Source organism: Aspergillus tanneri, assembly GCF_003426965.1.
Source record: "Aspergillus tanneri strain NIH1004 chromosome Unknown AapTan_4_pilon_pilon_pilon, whole genome shotgun sequence".
In the NCBI taxonomy this organism is placed as follows: domain Eukaryota; kingdom Fungi; phylum Ascomycota; class Eurotiomycetes; order Eurotiales; family Aspergillaceae; genus Aspergillus; species Aspergillus tanneri.
This window is the reverse complement of record NW_022984631.1, coordinates 3,858,883-3,881,730: the sequence shown is the minus strand read 5'-3', so window position 1 is coordinate 3,881,730 and position 22,848 is coordinate 3,858,883. Positions and strand designations below refer to the sequence as shown.

Below are 22,848 nucleotides of genomic sequence, written 5' to 3'. Positions count from 1 at the left end.
TTTCTTGTGGATGCCATTTTGAACATAAGTAACTAACCTCGTGGATCCTGAGCACGTCTCCGTCCTGCTGCGTTTCAACCTGGAGAAGGAAAGGATGTAATCTTTGTATACTATTGAGCGGTTAATTCCAATTTTTTTTTTTTTTAGATGCCCGAGGTGTTTACATCCTCGCTTACCACCATGTAGTGTTTGTAGTCATTCTAACCAGGAGATGTAGGGGATAGTTAGGACCATGCCTGACCTTCCGTCTGAGAAGACTAAGTACTGAAGCACATGATCTAAAGTCTCACTTGGACACTACTTATCATGAGGGGGGAAAGAGGGGAGAGTGCCTATAGCGAGATTCAAGCTGATGACCTTGGGTCACCAACGCAATTTGGTCTAATTGAACCGCGGGCTAAACGTCTAATACCAGGTAGGCGTGGTCTTTGATTATGTTACTCCCTGAAAACATGATAGTCAGTACTGTAGCGACGTATATGGTATAACCGCGCTGTTCTTCTAGGGCAACTGGCTGAGGTCTACCGCAATCTGCGTCGCTAACATGTACGGCCTATCGAAGCAAGCATCCCAACGCGTCTCGCCTAAAGCCCAATATTTCTCAAGTACGCCTTTTACCGTCAACGGGACATACGAGCCGATATGGCGACTCATCTCTGGTAGCTGCTCTCGAACGAAAGCACGCATCACTGGGCCGCTATTCACAGCTTCCACCCCGAGCACTACCAACGGCCAAAGTAGGAATCTTTTTATCCTTGGGGATGACAATGCCTCACTGAGCAGCACCTGTAGACGCTGGCCATGGCCCGTACAACTAGCTCTCAGTAAAGGGGTCAGAGGCAGAACCGACAGGCTCTGCAGCGACAAGATGCAGTATAATGCCACAGCGGCCTGGTACACGTTTCCTACAATCATCCAGTCCTCTTTTGACGACGGCTTGGTTTCACTCCACTGTTCTGACGAGAAGATATGGATACGGCTGAGTATTCCGTACGCATCTTGGATGTGGTCCTCCAGCCCCGCGGGTTCTTGTTTCGAGGCTCGCACACGAAGATGATTAATCTTGATAATCTCGGCAAACAGGGGCTTGGGACACATCTGGAAGGCAAAGATTTCACCGCCAAACTTCTCTAGCATGAAGTCAATTTCCTCAAGGTGCAAAGTAGTCATTGCCAAGTCTGATGCAGGCGACGAAGTGTCCCCGATAATTGCAACGCTCAGAGGTGGTCAGCTTTATGCTACTTCAAACCGAACCTTCTTGCACACAGTAACATACAACAAAAAGCAATGAAGCAGCGGCGCTAGGCTGGTTGACCCGGCCAGTGAGCAAATGCCGCCGCGCAGCGTGATTAGTTTCTGGAGTCCCTCGATGTGGCCTCGCCAGTATGGAGAGGCACCTTGCTGGGCCTTGTGTGTGGGCAACACATGGGTTCAGTACGTGCGGATGGTTTTTATTACCGGAGAATCGACTTACATCAACGAGAAGAAGCGTGATGATTCCGGCAATGACGACATCGCGGGTACGCTTATACCCTTCATCAATATCGCTACTGAGAGAGCGAATGACAAGGCCCCGGTATCGGAAAAAGTTCACCGCCAGGGTATTAGACTGAGGGTCATTCTTCGTTCGGTTCATTCGATGGCTGAGGGTCATACAGACTATGCCAAGTCGTAAATAGTCGGGGTGCGCAGCCCCTCGCTGAAGGTGTGTGGGCGAGATCCTGTAAATGCCCTGGTTTGGCCCAAGGTCATTAATGGGGACTAAGTCTGGGTATATACAGGCGTTGTCTGTCCCAGGAGTTAGTCTTTTGTTTTGTTATATCATAATGTCATGCATGGCTTTCACTTGCAGTATTCGGCTGCCTGGGCCAAGACCGGAGCATCAGTAATAGTCTCGAAATGGGGAATACTAGTCGGCTTTTCTTTGCGATTAGTGTTGCCCTTAAGTTTCCAGGTCCTAGATTTGACCCTTCCAGGGGCAAGCCACTTTAATCTAAAAGGCTCCGTATCGTTATATCCAGGGCACACGATCGCAGAGGAAGTACACCGCTTACATAGGGGACGGGTGAAGTCACAGACTAGACAACGTCGGAGACATTCCCAACAGTGGCGCTTTCGATCTTCCTCCATTTCCCATTCGCCCAATCCGAGACGTTCGATGGATGGAGATATGAGTGAATTTAGGGAGAACGGTGATAACTTTGACGGTGTTGGGTGTGGTTGATGCGTTGATGTCGTCGGTAGGGGAAGAGAAAGGGATTGTGTTAACATATTCAGTCACAGAGTGGTCATTCCCACGTCTGCGACCACTGAAATTGTCAGAACTACCAACAGTATCAGCGCTGTAATGGTATAGTCATTCATACTAAAGTGCTGTTGTAGGGCGCCCATCTGACTATGCCTAATTAGGAAGCCGCTTATTTGGCATCTCCCATATCTGCCCTCCACTGATTCAGGAACATTCCTTAGATCATCAAGATGGATATCTCGTATCATTGACATTATAATACATCGCTCAGCACAAGCGAGCTGTAACCTCCCACTTAGCTACTCCATCAAATTTCTAAACAGGCAACCACCTCAGGATGATCGTCACTCTTCCATGGTTAGCGTCTTGGCGACTCTATTCTCCTAATTCGGTAAAGCGTCTCACGATTCAGGATGCCCTATAATAAAATGGGGTTGAAAAGGAAGAAAACATATCAGCAGCTGATGGGACCTATATAAGCCACCATGTTCTGCTGTGCCATCCCAAGTCACCTTCTGAAAAACAATAATTCACCCAAGAATTTTACTTCCATTATCTAGTACATGATGACAAGTGGGCAAGTTGGTAGGGTGGTCCTCCTTCACAGCAACGTGATACTGACAAGCCCAAGTCCCAGGAAGCCTTTATGTCTACATTCCCAATAAGGGAGCCCCCATCTTCTTCACGATTGCATTTGCTTCCTCGGCAGTTGGCTATATCTGGCAATGTCTGTGAGTGCGGCCCGGCCGTTGTGATTGACAATCAACCCTTCTGATTCCCACAATTAGCCGGTACAAATGCATTAGAATGATCGGCCTGCAGCCATTCTGTGCTGTACTGTTTACGGTTGGCTATGCTATGCGGGCATATGGAGCCTATGGACACCATATGTACAACTCACAAAACCTGGTCATCTATATTCTCAGCCAGGTTTTTATTTATATATGCCCGTGAGTTATGTATATATCTAAGCATTTCAATGCCGCTTGGGTACCGACTGAACCTGTCTCACTTTATAGTCCGCTTCTCGAGCTCGCCAACTACCACGTTCTCGGTCGGATTTTCTACTACGTCCCAAATCTTGCACCTCTTCCTCCCGACAAAGTTCTTGCTATTTTCGGTGGTCTGATGGCTCTCGTCGAGGCGTTGAATGCTCTAGGGGTAGCTTTCAACACTAACCCAACCGGCACCCAGCAAGAATTGGGAAAAGTCTTGATCCTAGCCGCGCTCGCCCTTCAACTCTGCGTGATTGCTGTATTCGTTGCTATAACAGGCTCCTTTCACTGGCGGTGCGTGAAAGCGAAAATCCGCCGCAGGTCTCTCCCGACTCTCCTAGTCATGCTAAACATAAGTATGGCATTGATCTTGATCCGTTGCATCTACCGTCTGGTGGAACACGTAGGTAACACGTCGGTGGATCTCAATGACCCCGAAAAACTAAGAACCCTGAGCCCCCTTTTGCGGTATGAGTGGTTCTTCTATATTTTTGAGGCATCCCTCATGCTCCTCAACTCTCTCCTATGGAACGTGTTCAATCCGGGCCGCCATCTTCCCAGACACCATACAGTTTTTTTGGCGGCTAACGGTACGACCGAAATCGAAGAGGTACAAGTCCAGGATGACAAACCGGTCTTCGTTAAGGCTGCGTATGTCGCCATGAATATCCTGACCTTTAACCTGTTTCGCCTTTTTGCCCGCCACAAGGATGAAGAAGGTCATCGGCTTACAGAGCGGAATAAGCACTCTCGTCAGGCTTGAACGCGGACTAGAATACTACAATCATCTAGCTTTCAGGGCCTCTTCAAACTTCTTATCTAGGTCCTGCAGAATGTACATTAGAGGGTGACACCAGCTTAACTTCGGTGATGCAGCTTTGGACCTGAATGGCACATTCGGCATGGATTGCACGGTAATAGAGCGAATTTCTTAGATTCACTCCTGGGATGTAATTTTTGACCCTATACACTGTACAGTGGGTCATTTGCCAATGATATTAACGAATACTTTTAGACCTCCCGGTATAACTCCGTTGAACACTTCGACTGGTGATGAGCATCAAGGTAGATTTATCACGTTCACTGGTTCGGGGGAAACTAATCGCGGATTTGGAAGCTATTACCATCCGAGGAGTTTGATCTTGTCCTTTTTGCCTCATTTCTTGATGTTTTTTGATGGTTTTGACGGAAGTAATCATATATAACCTACTGGTTTGAGAGAGTTCTTTAATACTAGACCAACCTAGTAAGTTAGATTAACAGGAATTTGCTGTTACTGAAAACAACCATCTTTAATTACCCGTCCATTCTTATCTTTAATGCGCGTGTCCCATTTATCTATGTAGGGACAATATCCATCCTTGACACCACCATTAGTATGTTGCCATAATCCCTAACCTCGGAAGAATACCCAAAAATGGAGCTACATAAAGGTCCATGGGTCCATCAATCCAGGCCCAGCTTTCATAACCAGATTCAAGTCGACCCAGGATCTTTTAGTGAATCCAGCTTGTGCATTCAAACTTTCAGGCGGAACTGTAATAACTGGTTGGATGGATCGCAACACATGCATCAAAGTCCTTTTTAGTGGCACCATTTTAAAATCGAAGCCAAGGCCGTGGAGCATCTCAGAAACACCCGTACCAAGAATATGAGCTCCTACCACTTTCTCCGATTCACTTACACATATTACATTGAACTGAGTCGGGCTCTTCTTCTTGTCATCAGGCGAATGACAGAGGAGAACCTGTTGGTAACAAGGTTTGGTAATTTGGCCTGGTACTTTCCAGAGATCCTGACTGGGGCCAACGCTACCTCAGGTGCGAAAAGTCGACCGTGGGGAGGTTTTCATATGGTAGCTTAGATTAATTCAAATCGGAAGGGCCAACGACGATTCCCAAGTTGGGGGCCGGCACTGAAAGTAACCAGGAATATTATTGGTGCTGAGCAAAGCAAACAATATTATGAGTCCTACCTGGTATTAGTTCAGCCTTGAAAGTCACATCCCCTATGGCATATATTCCTTCCACAGATGAGTTTTGGAATACATCTACTGCAATAAGACCATCGCCATTCAGGGACGACAGCAGTCGGAAGATGGAGTTTGCTCACGGCTGGTTTACAAAAAATTGCCCGGAGTACGTCGTTGAACAGCAGGTTTTTGCCATTGTTGAATACTATTTTGAGGAACTTTGTATTAGACCTCGGCAATACCGTACGTCTACCTGTTTTGGTAACCTATTATCAACTATCAGAAGTGGTGCTATAGCTGCACGTTGTGTATCTAAACCTTAAAACAAGAACCAAAAACCAGTATCACGAACCGCTGAACCTGTCAGGGCATGCATGTCATTTTACTGGTCCCTTCTCATCATGCACAACCAGGTTATGTGGAAATTGGCTTCCCGTTGGATCTGTGGCTGACGTACTCTCGAGACTAAATTAGAGTATCGTAACCGTGTTTTTTGGCTTGCAGATCTCATGAATGGCATCCTGACGTCAGTAATCATGAAGGATGAGTAATGCGTTGCCTATTCTGTATTTGAGCAGTATCATGCAACACTCGTAACACTAGCACTAGGCATGTAGTTCTATACAAATATGTCCTCTTGACTTATTACATTAGGTGTCCTAACTCAAGCCGATAGCTCCAGAAGACTCCTGATCAGGAGCCGGTTTGTGGAGTTTCCAAATCCATCCCAGAGGGTCTAAGCCCAATGTGCGCGCCACCGACTGAGAAGACAGGTTGTTTCCCGCTATACTATAAAAGAGAATCTCTTTGTTCCGTCTCTCACACTCTGACCACGCGGCCACCACCGCTGGAGCGATACGACGCCCACGGAAGTCCGGATGTGTCCAGATACCGGCCTCAGCTACAGTTGAGTTCATGGCTGGTGAAAAGCAAATAGACACTGGGGATTTCTCATGTACTGCCATAGCCCATTCTCCCTTAGATCCTGTGATTAGCTCGGCCCATTCGTCGGGTTCCCAATTGCTGGGGCGAATGAATTCCCGAGCTGCAGCTTTGCCTGCCGAGTCTGACACGTAAATAGGCAGTGTTATTGAAGGTGGTGTCAGCTGTCGGTCTGGAAATGTAAAACAGGGACCTCCTTCAATAGTGCCAGGGAAAGTTTCTGAAAGATGAACAAGAGCCTCTGGGACGGTTCCTGGTTCGTAGGCCTGGTCGATACAGCTATGACATTGAGAAGGGCCAAAAGGTATCTCAGGACTAAGCGCAAGGAACTTCGCGGAAAGGGACCAAGCATATATCGCACGATATTTTGGGTCTTTAAGTACAGGTTGCGATGATGTAGAATCGAGTCCGAAGATGGCATCTACCTCAAGTTGCAGCAGTCCTTGATCGGTTCTTGTTCCGCGCATGGCTAATGGATCATATATGGGATAATTTATTGGCCCGAGTCGGTTGGAAATATCTGACTGGATGCCTCTTGGCTGGCTGTTCGTATAAAAACGGCCACTGGTGGGCTGGTTTAAAATGATTGAGACAAGTGGAGTTTCTGTCTGCCAAGCCACTTTATGAGTCATTTCTGGCGGTGCTAATGCAACTGTGATAATAGGAGGTTTGGTCAAGAGTATGGTGATATTGAAATACTGAAATAATGTACCATGTGCTCTGCATTAACTCCACTATGCAAAGAAATAAATATTTCCATGGCTCATAGGCTGGTTGCTATAATACGAGTGTTAAAAAAATATATAATAATAACAAATATGGATATAAAAACATGGTCAAAATATACATTTATAGCACGTCCTCCAAGCTGTCCCCTCACGGAGACAGCAGTAGTGAGCAGTAATTGGATGCCTGTTATACTGACTGAATATAATGGTTTTGTATCCTAGAAATACACTATACATGCAAGAGGTGGGAATAGATTGAGCGCATTCGAGTAAAACGTGACTAAAAAAGAAAATGTATTTGTACGGTTATATTAATAATTTAATTCCCTACTAATTTAGGATTTGAATCTATATAGTTAATATATATATTTTCAATGTATAATATATACACCCAGAAGAACTAAAGCATAGTTCTAGTGTTCAAAAGTTTGCCTTTAATATAAATGCAATAAACAGCTATGTTGTAGAGTTTATTGTAGATCTAACTATAAATAAGCTATTTTTACCATTTACTACTTTATCTAATCACTGCGAGTGTAAAACTTAAGAATATATAGGGCTGTCTTGGACGCGTCCAGCAAGCACGCGTTTGGACTGCCTGTTGGAATGGAGTCAACCCGGCACGAAGACGAATCGGAAGGTGAACATAACAGTAGAATGCAGCAGGGGACGAAGTGCCTATTATGCAGGGCCACGGTGCAGCTGCGGGTGGCAAGACGGTTGAGACATTGCTTTCGGATGTTTTAGCGGTGGGATGTTGGATTATATAGCGATAGCTGATTTTCCTTTCTCATTTGCACATTAAGGGGGCAATTGATACTTTCTTTCTTTATGGGATTTCATATGGCGTTGAGGACCTCTGGTGCTTGTTTCATTAGGGAAGCACCTGCATAGCTAGACGCTTCAGTAGACGGGCTGCTACAGGCCAATAGAACTTTGAATTGAATATTGATGGCTAAATCTACTGCGTTCGACATAAGTTGATATCTGCTGTTAATTTCTATTAGTGCTTCTGGCGGTCATCTTCGGTTTTCCGACGACATAAGTTGATATTCCCATATGCTAGTAAATAGTATACCCACAGGACAAATGACCAGGAAATTTCTGAAAATCTTCATCTGAAATCTCGCTTCCTTCTCTCCCTCCGTGCCTTGAGATCTACAGTCACCTGGATATCGAACAGATTGTGCAAATAAATTTGAAACATGCGTCTCGCAAACTTGCACTTCTCCAGGTCAAACCCATTTATCCAAGCCAGCCTAAACCCACCAGTTGGTCGTGTCCGACCTTCCATTGGCATCGTCTTATCATACCCCATTGTGATACTGCTAACATTAAACGCTATTTCCATTTCGCGTAATTGTTCGTGCTTTATGGTGGAGCTAATCAGGGCATATTTCTCGTCACCAAACAGAGGCACACTGTAGCCCGTTCGCGTCTTTGCTTCGGCCAAGCAAGGACCGGTCCATCCTTTACCGCAATAGAGATCCACAAGGGAAGGGAGAAACCAAGGACCGTATAAATCCGGCCACTGAGGGGAGAATCGCAAATGGATCTCGATTATCTTCCCCCCTATGGTTTCCATATTCACCATCCCGGTATATCCAGCCACGTGAGACTCAATGAAGGCGGCAATGTTTTGCTGTACAGTACAATCTGCTGTGACATTGACCTCCCAGTAATCCCATGTTTGGTCTTTATCTGCCATACCCCTTGTATGAGCGAACCAGACTGGTCTCCCCGCAATTACTGCGATGTCCGTGCTATAGTGTTTCCCAGTCAATAAAGCCGACCACATATGCCCAGGGGTATGGGAGCGCCAGTAGTCCTCCTGCGTCCTTATCAGTCGTGCGTCAGCTCCCAGGCCTCCGAGGTTGTAAATAGGCTTGCTGAAGATAGGATAGAGATCATGATCAGGCTCAGTCTCATGCGGCCCACATTTGATCCCTTGTAGCTCGGCAACCGTAAGCTTGTTGTAAGCCCAGCGAAATTTGGGGTAAAGGTCATAGGCATCAGGATCACCAGTGGGGATAATGCAGCGTGCTGGACAGGGAGTGGATTCAAAGAGTCGACTACTTGAACGGCAAAAAAGAATTGGCATTTTGGAAGTATCTTTCAGATTATAGAACTAATCTGCGGGGTCGCATGTCAACGCACCCGCTTGTTTCTCAAGGTAGGTAGGAAGTTATCCATACTCTTTCTAATTACCCTGTCATATATAGGCACAGAACCCTGTCCTTGCCGATATGCAACGTTGCACAAGCTCAGCTTCTATCTGTGCGGAGCTGTCTTTGAGATAGTATCTCTTGACGTCATACTATCAACTATTATCGCAGATGAACGCTGCTTCTATTTTGCAAGGAACGTAACATTGGTACGGACGGCGAAGCCATGGTTCTAGGAATTGTGACGTTCCAAGAATACCCAGCAGGAGTTAGCAGTAAATTTCAAGTAGTAACGCTATGAGACTATCTTTTGCTGCGTTGAGATTATGTATGTGACCTGTTATTCTGCGACTTTTTGAACCTCCTATTATGATGCCTATTCCCTTTTTTAGGTAAATGATCTTTGAACTTATAATCCTCCCTCCACCATTACAGTCTCAGAGTGATTCAGGCGATCAGATGACGTCATGCACTATACTTACTACTTACCTTGCCCTAATTCACAAAGCATCTCTAAAGGCCACATACATTCCGAACCAACTGGCGCCAGTTCTACGAATATTATGTAAGATAGTATCATTATTAACTTAGTTACTCAATTATTTGAATATTCATAGATCTACATCCAATTCCAAGTGTTATTTGTTGTGATTCAGAGGAAGATTAATTGACATTCTTCTCTTCTGTAAGCTTCAGGGTTTATACAAGATAAACATCAGATTGGTTGAAAATTGGAAATCAATCTAAATAAGTTCTGTATATGAAACTATTGTACTGAATCGAGCCTCAATTCACAACATTATTCACTAAAAATAGTAGTTTCATTAGAATGATGTTTAACAAGTCCACCAAATTTGAAATAGCTTAGTCACTAAAACAGTTAACTACTCTGGGGACTTAAGAGGTTAGAACGATGTAATTTACAAAACCCATCGAGCCTATGTCCTGTCGCCCTTGCGCCTACAGGAGAAACATGCTGTCACCGAACATGTCGAACTCGTATCCTCCCCTTTCAGTAATCTCCGCGTAGCTGCGCATAACAAGTTCCTTGCCCCCAAATGCCGCGGTAAGTACGATGTGGCTGGACCGCGGCCGGTGGAGATTCGTCAGCAGCCCATCTACCATCTTGAACTTGAACCCAGGATAAATATAGAGATCAGTCCACGACGCTTGCGCCTGCACGGGGGCTTGAGGGTCCTTGTCGGCCGCAAGTGTCTCGAGAGTTCGCATGACAGTTGTCCCAACGGCAATGATACGGCGGCCATCCTCCTGAGCCCGATTGATCTGTGCAGCGGTCTCGTCTCCCACCTCGAAGTACTCGGATTTCACTTTGTGATTCTCGACCTCTTCCTCGCTAATATGGCGAACTGCGAGAATCTCAGTCGCTCCGACATGCAGTGTGATATATGCGATCTCAACCCCCTTGGCGGCAATCCGAGCTAACAGTTCCTTAGAGAAGTGAAGCCCAGCCGACGGAATCTCTAGCGAGCCAGGTGACTTGGCATAGACGGAGCGGTAGGCCTGGGGCACCGTTTTCCAGTATGTTGGATTGAGGTGGATACTCTGGTCTAAACGCTGTCCGTATCGATCCAGCGTCGGCACTAATAGCTCGGAGGGCTCGAACTTCGCCTTCCAGAGTCGGTCGGGCTGCGCTTCGAGAAGGGTACAGGTAAGCCGGTCATCGTTCACTGATGTCAAGACGAGTCCCGGCTTTTCCGACTGATGCTGAGATTTGATTTCGATAATAGTTGTGGCGTCGGCCTCGTGACCGTACACGGTTAGCTGCACAGACTTATCGCCATGTTGAAACCACAAGGTGTTGGACAGCATGTAGCTGTCATTCAACACTAGAAGATCGCCCGGACGAAAATAATCACAGATAGATGAGAACACCGTGTGATCGATCTTCGCTGCGGAGCGATCGAGCACGATCATTCTTCCGCTGTCGCGATCCTTGCCGCGCAACTCAACAGGATCGTGGGGCATATCCCCTGCATCTTGTTTAAAATCAAACTCTTTGGTCTTCATGATTCGTTGCTTTCTGAAGACCCGTTGTTGCGGTAAGGCTTAAATCAAATATATTAATATACCACCCAGGAATATCCAGACTAACACGAGTAGGAACGTTTTATAGATTTCTCCTGTAGAGAAAGCTTCCTCTTTATAATCTGGTTCTATTATTCATCAAGTTAAGATACATCATAAAAATGGGATCTAGACGTCATAGATATGCATCTAGAGCCTGCATGATTATACAGTCTGAGAAAGCTACTTAGCGACGCCACACATAGTTTTGTTGTGAAAAGTTCCAGACAGTCCTACGCTAAGGTTACACTAGACCTTGACAGACCCCCCAAGACGACCCATGGGCCGGACCGTGGGTGGTTAGACCCGCCCAATGGGCCAAATGGGAGGCCCGCGGGCATGTCCTACATATTTGTAAAATCCTAATTAGGATAGATAACTCGCTGATTCAGCTAAATCTGATACCAAAATCGCTATATTAGTCCCTGCGCAGCATCTGCAGGTAATTAAAATAGTTAGAAATACTCAAAACAAAATCGCATAAATAGAACTAGTCATGTGGATTACTATTTTTGCTTAATTTTGGGCGGATGGGCGGATGGGCGGGAGGTCGAGGGGCCCACCCATGGGTTTGTCAAGGTCATGGTTACAGAATCAAAATCCAGTAGGTTTAAAGCAGTGCGAAAGGGGTTCTTACGTCATAGGAACAACTCGAAAATGTTACATTGGACTGCTCTTACATCCTACCATGATTTCTGGACAGGAATGAGATTGTGATACTTTCCATTCTGGACTTGTTGATGACGGGGTGAGACAATAAGATTACATAAACAACAGCAATCCATATTAGTTAGTGAACTACCGGATGTCGAGTCCAAAAAGGGTATGGGACTGATCGGACTCGACATAAAGGATGGAAAGATCATCGTCAACCCTATATAGCCTTATGAACTTGGTAGATAAGTTTATTACCAACAATGCATTGGAGGGTTTTTCATGCTGCACCTTACCGACATACACAGACCAGAGGAAAGGATACATTGATGCAATGATCAAGCTTTCCCACAAATTGAATATCATCTAGGTAGACATGGTCTCAGTGGCCATGGTTGATGCAATCCAAGGGAATCAAGCCGACATATGATTTCGGACTGGTTTACGACTAGGAAATGAAAGGTGAACTGGGCTTCGCGTAAGACAATCGTCATGCGAACGTCGCCCTCACAAAAGCACGTGCATGTTTGATTGTTGTAGCGAACGGGCAAATCATTGCAACGACCGTCTCAGTGAAGCAAAAGCTATAGACGTACCCAGAAATCCTAGTACTCTGACAACACATCCTGTAACAATGATCTCATTGTCGTATGTCTGGTCGATGATACCGTGATAATCAGTGAGGGTCAAAACATGGATGCAGATGCTTCGGGGAACGAAAACGATGGTGCTTGGTATCTTTATCCCTTGTCATAATAATTATTTGTCATCACTTCATGATAGCTTCAGAAAAACGAAAAGAAATAAACGATAAAAAAAATGTGTTGAGCATCGAAAGGTCCCACATATCCAGATCTGCTTAACTGTGTTTCGTTAAATACTATCTTCAATTTATTCTCTTTTTTTCTACTCCCAACATCTCCGAGTCTTCTAAATCCTCTGTCATCAATCCCTTCTTGCCTCATAGCTCTGGCTTCCCCGTCCAGCAATAGCATCTTCAATTACGTGTTGCCTTTTGCTGATTCTTTCCTCATCTTTGGATTCCCCCTGTTTGCACTTAATTATTTTCATGATGGCCCTCACCATGGCACATGGCTAATCTCTCGTCCACATATTGGCTTTATCTCCAATACGTCAAATTTTAAAGCCACTAGAATATCCCAAAATAGTTAAGAAAAAGTTCTATATGTAGCTATAGGATATATTACTAATCTATTATATAGAGAAGAATGTAAAATCCTTGTTCTTGCGTAGAGGCTGTCAGGAAAGAATTCTAAAAATAAATAAGAGAATTTGGCTGATGAATATCCAACCTGACTAGTTTGGAGAAGAAATGAAATACTGTTGCAATCTACTCTAACTTAATACTATCTTATTGTGTCTCTTTGCCTAAAATATTGTGATCTGGTAAACAGCATTCCAATGGGTACTGAGGTTATGGTACCTGCTTTTGGTTGCAGCACTCTTGGAAGTTACCTGACATGGGGAAAATTAAAAGATAATTAATCGATCCCGTTATCTGTAATCGACTTCAGTGGAGTGCCGCACGTATTTAACTACACCTTTGCGCCATCACGTTCTGTATCTTTTCATAGTTATACCAAGTATGATTGTATCGTCGCCTTTTATCGGCCTGCAAGTAGTCTCGTCAGCGAGCTATTTTTTGTCACACCAGATATCCAACAAAAGACAAGGTGATCGGCCTGTTTCTTCTAGGATAACAGCCCTCGATTAGATGAGGTCGGCTTTCGTAGAGGCACTCAAAGACAAGCTTGCATATACACCATGCATGAAACGGCAAGTATGCTGCTTCTGAAAGTGGTTGAATGATTCATTAGTATGTACCATATTCTATCTAATCTGAACCCTTGGTATGATTGATATTCAAGTATGATATATGATCATTTTCAAGGATGAGATAATTAACTTGGGTTTTGTCAATATTTAAAGGAATTGGCTATTCAAGGCCATGGTACCCATTTTAACTCAGTTGAAATTTTCCACCCAACAATTAACAATACCCAGGAGACATCTACTTTCATAGAAAACGCTATATTCCACATTATATATCCTACTTTCACTCTGGTATCGCAATACCATTCATGCCTCCCTTCTCAATCGACAACCTTCGCACATCAGCATGCTCCTTCTCCGTTGCGATCGCCAACGCAGTAGTCCCGTTCACACGGGCCTCATGGGGGCAGAAGCAGAGTTTCGACCTCTGCACATCCAACTCTACCGCTCCAATCACCGAAGGCTTATGTATCAGCTCCGCGTCGTTTGGGACAATATCGACCCCGTTTTCCCATATATTGCGACCTTGAGCAGCTCTGCTGGCGGGTAGGAGAGGTCGATTGTGTTTTCTAAACCATGTTGCAGCTTGCGGGACTTGTCTAGTAGACGAGCTACCTTGGCTATATTACCGGTTGCGCAAGCTTAGAGGAGGTTTGGAGTTGTGGACATGAATGAAGTGTACTCAAAAATAGGGAGGGAATAGAACATGAAAGGAATAAATCTGGGTTATAATGGGAGAGGGTTAAGATAGGAGGCTACTTGTCTGTAGTGATAAGTAGATAGCTACTACATATGCACACTAACGGACAAGTCTATTACTCCGTGTTTCATATGATATATTCCTCTAAGACGAGCTATACTTGCTAACTAAAAGTAGTACAAGTATTTTAACGTGAAGTTACCGGGAAGGACCCGTCTAGCGAATTCCTCCCCCAAAGGCTGAGGGAAATGAGATTCATCGTATCATGAGGAACCGGGCGAGTGGCGCGTCAGATCGAGCTGCAGGACGGATATATAAATATAACTAGACTATAAAAATAGGCAGCAACGATGGCAGCAGAATAATGCTGTCTGGCTGATATAAGGTATGTCCTGTATACGTTGACTTCCCGAATGCTCATAATTATGAAAAATTATAATGCTCAACGTTTAATTATTTATACCATTAACGTCACTAAATAATCATAATTTCTATATCCGTAGAAAATTTTGCCCGAGCCGAAGGGTTGCTCTAAATAAACAACAGGATACTCTGGAGCATTGACTGGTTATCGTATAGGATAATGCGAAAAGTATAGACACTCGCAACTCAACACCATAGATCACCCATAGGGTAAATCCGCTTATTCAAAGTCCTGCATACAGCAGAGTGTAATATACACCTAGAGTACATTTTCCAAGCCTATACTTATAACTAGATGAGTGTACAGGAAGAATATATCAGTCATATCTGCCAATACATCGTACAAGTCGCCTAGCTCCTAGCCACCAGCCACCTTCCAACACAATCACCTTCCCAACTTAACTGAATACGCAATCTGACCGCGGGGAAGTTTGGGATACTCGGGATCCCCCTTCTTCCAAATGATCTTCGTGGTAACCTTGTCGCCTTGGAAACTAACCTGGATAATCCTGTCGACGTTCTGTTGCGAATCAGGGCAGGATACTCCCAGCCTGGGGCATTTTAGTGCCATCATTGCCCTCCTTGGTGAAGAAGTGGACCATCCTGTCGGATGCCTCAGCGAAGGCCTGAGATAGAAGCTTCTGGAAACTATCTTGCTTGTTTTAAGGTAATGCTTTACCCTGTTCCAAAAATCACTCGTCATCGACAATCGCGTTAAAGGTTACTACTAGGCCGCGTCCGTGTGGTGCGTTAGCTTTGTACCATTTCGTAGCCACGTCGATGGCTTTGCCGGCGTTCATTTGGCTGCAGAAGAGAGTCTTTTTTACCGACTTGTCCGTGCTCCTTGATCCTGACAACCAGGTCGGCCACGGATGGGACCTCACTCGTGCAGACCAATTTGGGTTTCTTGCCCTTCTTCGGCTTCACCGACACACTTTTACTAATACAAGTTTCCCCGTCTTCACCCCTGCCATATATACGACTCTTGGGATCGGCTAGGCAAGCAGTATTTTAAGTTTTGTTTCGGACATCTTGATTCCGGTTCCATTCTTGTTCTACCGATATGGACTGGAAATTTGAAAATAGAGTAGATACACGACTAAGCACATCCACGAGGGAACCCTCTCCCACGGCGGCAGAAAGAATGTATAGGCTGATCGGAGGCAAAGATTGCAATTTGAAAATGCTTCTACTGGATATTTTCACAATATATTAGCATAGTGCAATTTTCTGCGCTTGTTGAGAATATAATGGTTTATTCCTAGGCCAATCTCTTAATAAATATATTATATTCCCTATATAGAAGTACTACTATAATACATCTAATAACATGGAACAAACCCGACTATCACTGCTTAATAAACCAATCATTGAAGTTGTCCAAAGGAGATTCATCCTTGACTTCGTCCCACACTTTCCCGACCTTCCCCGCAATATCATCACTCAACGGTCCTTGATGCAGCCCATGGAGTGTCTGTTTCAACTGGTCAACACTGCTAGCCCCAATGACTAGTGCATCTCCAAGGTCGCTCCGAAGACCTGAATGATATGCCATCCATCGATACGCCAGTTCTGCCTTGGAGATCCCAGCTTCCTTGGCAATCTGGCCCCAGTTCTCCAACGCACTCAGAAGGGCAGGCTTGTTGTACATATCATTATACAACTTCCCTAGAAAAGTATTCGGGTCCCATCTTCCTTCCCCTCCCTTCAGCAGTTGCTCCACCGTCTTGGTCAGAAATCCCCCGGCAAGAGGGCTGTACGCATAAAATGCCAATCCGTATTTCCGCAACAGGGGAAAGAGTTCAGTTTCTTGCTTGCGCGAGATGGGGTTGTAGTTCCCCTGGTAGACGGTGGGTAACACCAGCTGGTTCTCCTTCGCCACGCGAATAACATTTTCAACCTCGTCGGCTCGGAAATTAGAGATACCAAAGTACTTGAATTTACCCTGCTCGTATAGCTCATTGATCCCCGCAAGTGTCTCTTCCAGAGGGGTTCCACGGTCCGGTGCATGGAGGTAGAATATATTGACCTTGCTGTTCGTCAGAAGACTGTCCATGGGTATATAGTTCCCATTATGTAAACTCACCTTGTCCGTCTGGAGCTTCTTCAGACTCTCTTCACCTCCTGCGATTACCTTCTCTTTGGTCCCGCTCCCAGGTGAGAATCCGCCGGGATGCTTCGTATCTATAGTAAAACGAGATGCGGCCTTGGTTTCGCCTAGAAGTTGCTCGCTCGTGCCGTAAATATGGGCCGTATCAAGGGTAGAAACTCCGCTTTGCTGAAGCGCTTGCAGCATCTCTTCCACCGCTGGTACATTAGGTTGGCTACTCCCTTCCGAGAAGAAGGCGGCACCGAAAACAATCTTCAGAGTCAAAGTAGTGGTGGCCATGTTGGTCGTAGAATTAGCTTCCTTGTATCAGAGTCCGACAATTGTCAAGGATGTCTGAGTGTTATGTTGTTTACCAAAAAATGGGAAGACAGTGAACAATTTATATCCCTTGTCTCATGTGTGGCATAGATGACGTATATTGATTATAAATGGAGGACGATATACAAATGGAGAATATGGATTATAAATGCAATCGAATATGGTAGATTATTTTATATAATTCTGCAACTGATTGGTCAATTCTACAGCAGTAAAAAGGTAGAGGTTTCATTCATAGGCCTGACCAACCTCGTATCCTGGTGATTGGCTAGTTTAATAGCAACTTCGTAGATATGGTTTTATTTAGCGGTTCGAAGTGGAGACAATCCATACCATTGTATAGTAGTGAGTAGTTTAAAAATGATGTGTTTTTATCTTTATTTTTAGAGCGACTACAATAATATGTCTGACAGGAATGCAGCACCAGCACTGACTCAAATCGCAGCAAAGGGATAATTGCAGCAGTCCACATACCTATCTACCCCAACACAAGGCTTCGCTCCTAGTATCTAGAAATTCTAGCTAATTTCTATTAGTGCATCCGTTACAAAGCTTGTTCATATATTGTATCGCGAAGACAAAACCATTCGACTATTAGAAACCCGAACTGTCAGTGAGCTGAAATAGTACATTATAATAGAAAGCCAGAGTATCAACATAATTAACCTAGAATTCTATAGTAGGATCTATAAAACAGCTTTATAACAGCTTCTAATACCTATCCTCTAGGATAAAAGAAGATACATAATCACCCAAGTACCATTAAGATGCAATGGACTCATGGCTGGGCTATAATATAGACAGAATTTCCGGTGCAAAAGCCTTCTTATAGGAATCGCCCCGTTCAGTTACTCCACCCGTCTTCGTGTCTTGCCGGAAAGATATACCTACCCCCATGGTATTACCACACCCTGGGTAACAGAGCCTATCTCGGTACCAGGGGCCATGATTTGGCGGGCACGGAAGAGTCATCAACCGATCAGGGATTCCACCATTTGGCCCGTATCATGTCAGCTTGAGCTGCATAGTAGACACGAAGATTGGTACCGTCCACAGCGACATTGGTGAATGCACTACGAGTAACATTGGTTCCAAAGCCTATGGGCTGGTCGTTACTCCAACCCCGCCCGTTTCTCCAGAGCCACTCCTGTATTGACAAGTTCGGATCCTGGTGAAATAAGACACAATGTATTAGATTCTCACAGGAAGATAAGGTGCAAATTGTAGACATACTCCCGATAGTTGTAGCCATTGGAGATATACGCGACACTGTTCAGAGAAGTGCCGGGCAAAGTGCGACTGAATGAGGTTTCATTTTTTCCAGTCACTTCTTATATCTAATCACTGTTAGAACTGAGCAAAGTACATCCTTTGCAATAGGGAAATACGGGGTACTCACCAGTACTGTTGTAGAGGTAGATCGTATTATGGCGCTTGATAGAAAACGGACAGATAATACCTACATGGTAGACGAGGCAGGTATAGCTGCGCGTACTGGGCGTCAGCCTCCGTATTTAACTCCTGCGAGGGGTAGCCCGTGATCATGAGCAGGGCAGTCGGATCCGTGGTGTCCTGGTACAGCGCATGCATAGGACGCGAGATCTCGGGGTTGGTGTAGGAGGCACAGAGGGAGAAGACGTCGGATGACCTGGGTGGGTTCTGAAGATGCGGTGCTTTGGTTGGGCTTCAGAGTGCAATGCCGGAATTTGGTGATGGGAGACATTTTGGATTCGATGATGTGGTCAGTGATGGTGGTCGCAATGGTTCTGGCGGGGAAGGGGGGTTGATGGAGGGAAAGAAAAGGATCGAGAGGGTATCGGATATACCGCCCCAAATCCATAGCGAGGGTAGTGCCCATTCAGTAGTCCATGTGGGTTGCTGTCGCTGTTGGCTGTGGTGTGAATCCTTCAGTCAGTGCATGCGACAAATTATGGTGCGGCTGCGACTTTCTCGGCATCCATCAGGTCTCACACGTAGATGGCGGTAGTTCACTAGCTGAACTGGCTGAATGGATGGTTCAACTGTGACTGATACTGTCATATCCCCTCCTTTGATTATCAACCATCGATATAGAGTTGACCGAACCATTATGACCGTCGAGGGACCCTTGAGGGTGTGCAGGTACTGCCCGCTGCTGGCATCCCGGAGGCAGAGGCGAGCCGCTGGGAGTCAGGCGAGAAGACCACAGACAAGACCGAACCATTATGACCTTCGAGGGTCTGTAGGCAAGCACCCCAGCTTTCTTCAAGATTTGGTATACCAATTATCCAGTCTGGTTGCTCATATTGATTCCTTGTTATGCTGCTCCGAGGGCTAAAGACCAATGCTGAACTGTGTACTTGGCTGTGATACATATTTTTGTATGGAGGTTTGAACCATAGTTGGGTTGCGAGGTACCAAATATTTCAAACATTTGGGCGGAACTGTACAAAGTACAGTACAGACTTAGGAATTTTGCCACCGACTGTGGCTAAATATTGTCGCTTTACGTCAGTCGGTCGAGACCTATGTCGACATTGGAGTTAGAGCTGTTGTTTGGTTCGAGAACGTCATCCACATCGCGCGGAGCATTTCATCGTTTTTCTTTTTAATTAGTTTCTTCGGCAATCGGTCGTTGCCTTCACTTCTCAGCTTATATATTAAATATTGGTCATTGCAATTTATTTTACCTCCTCTTCATTCTCCTTACATACTCCCCGGGTCCGTGTGAGTATGTTGATTGAATTGCGAGAAGCGGCGACCTCACACACATTTCTATTTAAGGAACTAGACAAAGCCGGGATTACAATGGGACAAGGTGCGCGTCAGTGGCATCTCAACAACTTTAGTGCTAACTGAAGATTGCGATCAGAGAGCCTGGGCCCCCAAGATGATAATGAGGGACAGGTTGCGCCCGACCATCCTCCTCTCACCAATACCACGGAGCGCAAGCTAATGGCCAAGATTGATTGGCATACCGTCCCCTGCCTGTGTATCATGTATTTGCTTGCCCTTTTGGACCGGTATGTAAATTCCCCCCTCTTACCTACCCCAATGCGACATTCGCAGTGGGTGGTCTGACATAGCTATGCGCATCCAGCGTTAATATTAGTAACGCGGCTGTGCTCGGGCTTAAACAAGATCTACATATCTTTGATGGGACGAAATACAATACCGCATTGACGATTTTCTTCGTTCCATATATAATATTCGAGATTCCCTCCAACGTTCTGCTCAAGAAATTCAAGCCCCACGTGTGGTGTACGTATGGATCCCCTCCTGTGTTGTAAAGTGCGCCGACTGACGGAGAAATTCGAGTGTCGATGTGCATGTTTCTATTCGGATTAGTAACAATCTGCCAGGGGCTGGTGTCGAACTGGGGTGGTCTGATAACCACCCGCTGTTTCCTAGGTATGGATGTTTATGTTCTGTGCCTTGAGCGAACCACATATTGACTAATCTTGTGTGCTTCTAGGAATGTTTGAGACAGGAATGTTCCCCGGATGTATGTGTTCAGCCCTCCCCTTCGCACCTGATTGGTCGAGCAGTGTCGACAGCTGAATCAAGGCTTCTATCTTCTGGGAATGTGGTATAAGCGTAGCGAGGCGCAGAAGAGATTTAGTTTCTTCTTTAGCTCTACGACCCTTGCGGGTGCCTTCGGTGGCTTGCTGGCCAGTGGGCTGGGGAAGATGGACGGAGTTCGAGGCTACAGCGGTTGGCGATGGGTTTTTATTATTGAAGGCCTTCTCACTTGCGTTGTCTCGTTCGTCTGGTTCTTCGTTATCCCGGGCTTCCCGGAGGAGGTCAAATGGCTCACAGAGGAGGAGCGAGAGTTTATTCGCGTGAAACTGGCTAAAGACACCGGAGGTGCTGCGCATGATGCCAAACTTGGTTGTCGCGAAGTTTTGGATGTCTTCAAGGACTGTGAGCACTTCGTGATTGCCGTCGGACGATTCACAATTCGGATCCTAATGGAAATTTTTAGACAAAATTTTCCTTGGCGGACTTATGTACTTTGGCCAGACTGTTACAGCATATGGTTAGTCTCCTTGCCGTCCGATGCTTCGAATATAGAAGAATGTCGATGCTAATAGACTGCAGGTTATGCCTACTTTGCGCCGAGCATCATCAAATCCTATGGCTACAGCCGTGCGTTACTCTGGATTTCCCGCTCTCTCTCACACACTCTCAGCTTCACCCGCTGATTTGTCCCTAGCTATCAAGACACAGCTATACTCAATCCCACCGTGGGTGGCCGCATTGGGTTTCTCCATGTTCATTGCCACTCTTTCCGACAAAACCAGACACCGGTTTGCATTCACGATAGGACCCATGCTGATCGCTATGGCCGGATTCGGGATCTTGTTGAACGTACACGGACAATCTAATAGGCATGTCCAATACGGTGCCCTATTCCTGGTCGCCAGTGGCTGTTACAGTGCGATGCCGGTGATTGTGTGTTGGTTCACCATGAACCTAGGGGGTCATCGCCGACGAAACGTGGGAACAGCTTGGCAAGGTGGCTTTGGAAACAGTGAGTGTTGGCACTCCCCCACACGTGCCTTCTATGCCGCTGACGCACATTTAGTCGGTGGAATCATTTCTACGTACTCGTTCCTGGAACAGGATGCCCCGGAGTATAGACCGGGGAATATCATCAGTGTATCTTTCCTCTGCTTTTCGTCTGCCTGTTGCATCGCCTACTTTGCAGCGGTCTGGAATGATAACCGGCGCCGCAACCAAGCGGCGGCCACCGGGACGGTAAAAGAGTACAGCGAGTCCGAAAAGGATCTTCTTGGTGACATGGCACCTACGTATCGATATGCGTATTAGAGAGGGCACAGTTTTGTGTTCTTCCTGGCTGTTATAGAGGTTAACGACGGATTTTTAAACACAGTCCCTGCACCACTATTCAGGCTGGTCATCGATTTAACGTATTTCACTACCTGCCGCCCGATACCGCCTGCCGCCCGAAATCTTTACTCACCGACTTCGCAGACGTAGTTGTTTAAACCACCATATCTCATTCAATATGGCTTCAATGGAAGCAGCGTTAGCTGCAATTAATTCGTTGGAACCAGGAGAAAGGATTAACTATACTCAAATTGCAAAACGGTTTGGTGTTGACCGATCATTTCCTAATCGGCTAGAGCAATTTGGTGTCCCTCCCTCAGTAAAGCGAAGCAGCAGGCCATCGACCTGCCCGAATCCAATGTCTCTCCCAAATTCTGGCTCTGAAGACTTGCCTGCTGGATAGCCCGATCCTCGAGATCCTCACCCCCCGAGTACAAGATCTTGCTCTCCGCGACGAACACACTGACGGCTCGGCCTCTCCGTTTGTAGCCGCACTGCGAAGGCAGAATCTCTCGCCGATTGGCTTCTTATCCAGGCCTCTCGGCTTCTCTTGCCGCGGCGGGATCGTCGTTATATCGGAGTGACCGTTCTGACTCTATTCACCATGATTACATGGGATTCAGCTTTTTATTTTCTTTTTTTTTTCCTCCTTTCAAACTCTCGATAGAATTGGTTGGAGAGTTTGTTTGAAAGGTTTGCATCCGTTGCAGTGCGCCAGTGCCAGTGTTGCCCTACACGATTCCCTTTTCAATTATTAATGCACAACACGTTAGACAACAGAAACCACCAATCCCCTCCGAGCATATTAGACTTATTCAGATCTGAGATTGCCTTTATAATACTGCACTTAATCGGTCGTTTTTAGTCTGACCTGCAAGTAA

At 45.7% G+C, this 22,848-nt stretch overlaps 7 protein-coding genes across 7 annotated transcripts; 2 read left to right on the top strand and 5 right to left on the bottom strand.

Moving 5' to 3' along the window:
* Positions 1-501: 501 nt before the first annotated feature.
* Positions 502-1,636, bottom strand: ATNIH1004_006466 (uncharacterized protein; the record flags this gene model as incomplete). Its single annotated transcript, XM_033571094.1, has 2 exons — positions 502-1,128; positions 1,475-1,636. The coding sequence occupies 2 exons, from the start codon at positions 1,634-1,636 to the stop codon at positions 502-504; spliced, it is 789 nt and encodes a 262-aa protein (XP_033427126.1).
* A 1,175-nt stretch (positions 1,637-2,811) lies between these two features.
* On the top strand, positions 2,812-4,006 carry ATNIH1004_006465 (putative RTA1 domain protein; the record flags this gene model as incomplete). Its single annotated transcript, XM_033571093.1, has 4 exons — positions 2,812-2,833; positions 2,880-2,979; positions 3,037-3,198; positions 3,268-4,006. 4 exons carry the CDS (start codon positions 2,812-2,814, stop codon positions 4,004-4,006), a joined length of 1,023 nt encoding a protein of 340 aa, XP_033427125.1.
* Positions 4,007-5,874: 1,868 nt separating this feature from the next.
* Positions 5,875-6,624, bottom strand: ATNIH1004_006464 (GNAT family N-acetyltransferase; the record flags this gene model as incomplete). Its single annotated transcript, XM_033571092.1, has 1 exon — positions 5,875-6,624. The coding sequence occupies one exon, from the start codon at positions 6,622-6,624 to the stop codon at positions 5,875-5,877; it is 750 nt and encodes a 249-aa protein (XP_033427124.1).
* Positions 6,625-7,999: 1,375 nt separating this feature from the next.
* On the bottom strand, positions 8,000-8,986 carry ATNIH1004_006463 (uncharacterized protein; the record flags this gene model as incomplete). Its single annotated transcript, XM_033571091.1, has 1 exon — positions 8,000-8,986. One exon carries the CDS (start codon positions 8,984-8,986, stop codon positions 8,000-8,002), a length of 987 nt encoding a protein of 328 aa, XP_033427123.1.
* A 1,024-nt stretch (positions 8,987-10,010) lies between these two features.
* On the bottom strand, positions 10,011-11,078 carry ATNIH1004_006462 (S-adenosylmethionine:tRNA ribosyltransferase-isomerase; the record flags this gene model as incomplete). Its single annotated transcript, XM_033571090.1, has 1 exon — positions 10,011-11,078. The coding sequence occupies one exon, from the start codon at positions 11,076-11,078 to the stop codon at positions 10,011-10,013; it is 1,068 nt and encodes a 355-aa protein (XP_033427122.1).
* A 4,976-nt stretch (positions 11,079-16,054) lies between these two features.
* AKR7A2 (aldo/keto reductase family protein) lies at positions 16,055-17,095 on the bottom strand (the record flags this gene model as incomplete). The annotated part of the gene is made up of 2 exons (XM_033571089.1): positions 16,055-16,735; positions 16,793-17,095. The coding sequence occupies 2 exons, from the start codon at positions 17,093-17,095 to the stop codon at positions 16,055-16,057; spliced, it is 984 nt and encodes a 327-aa protein (XP_033427121.1).
* A 2,751-nt stretch (positions 17,096-19,846) lies between these two features.
* On the top strand, positions 19,847-21,946 carry ATNIH1004_006460 (uncharacterized protein; the record flags this gene model as incomplete). Its single annotated transcript, XM_033571088.1, has 10 exons — positions 19,847-19,931; positions 19,986-20,136; positions 20,214-20,374; positions 20,432-20,524; positions 20,589-20,618; positions 20,681-21,037; positions 21,099-21,152; positions 21,215-21,262; positions 21,330-21,647; positions 21,702-21,946. The coding sequence occupies 10 exons, from the start codon at positions 19,847-19,849 to the stop codon at positions 21,944-21,946; spliced, it is 1,542 nt and encodes a 513-aa protein (XP_033427120.1).
* Between the last annotated feature and the right edge of the window lie 902 nt (positions 21,947-22,848).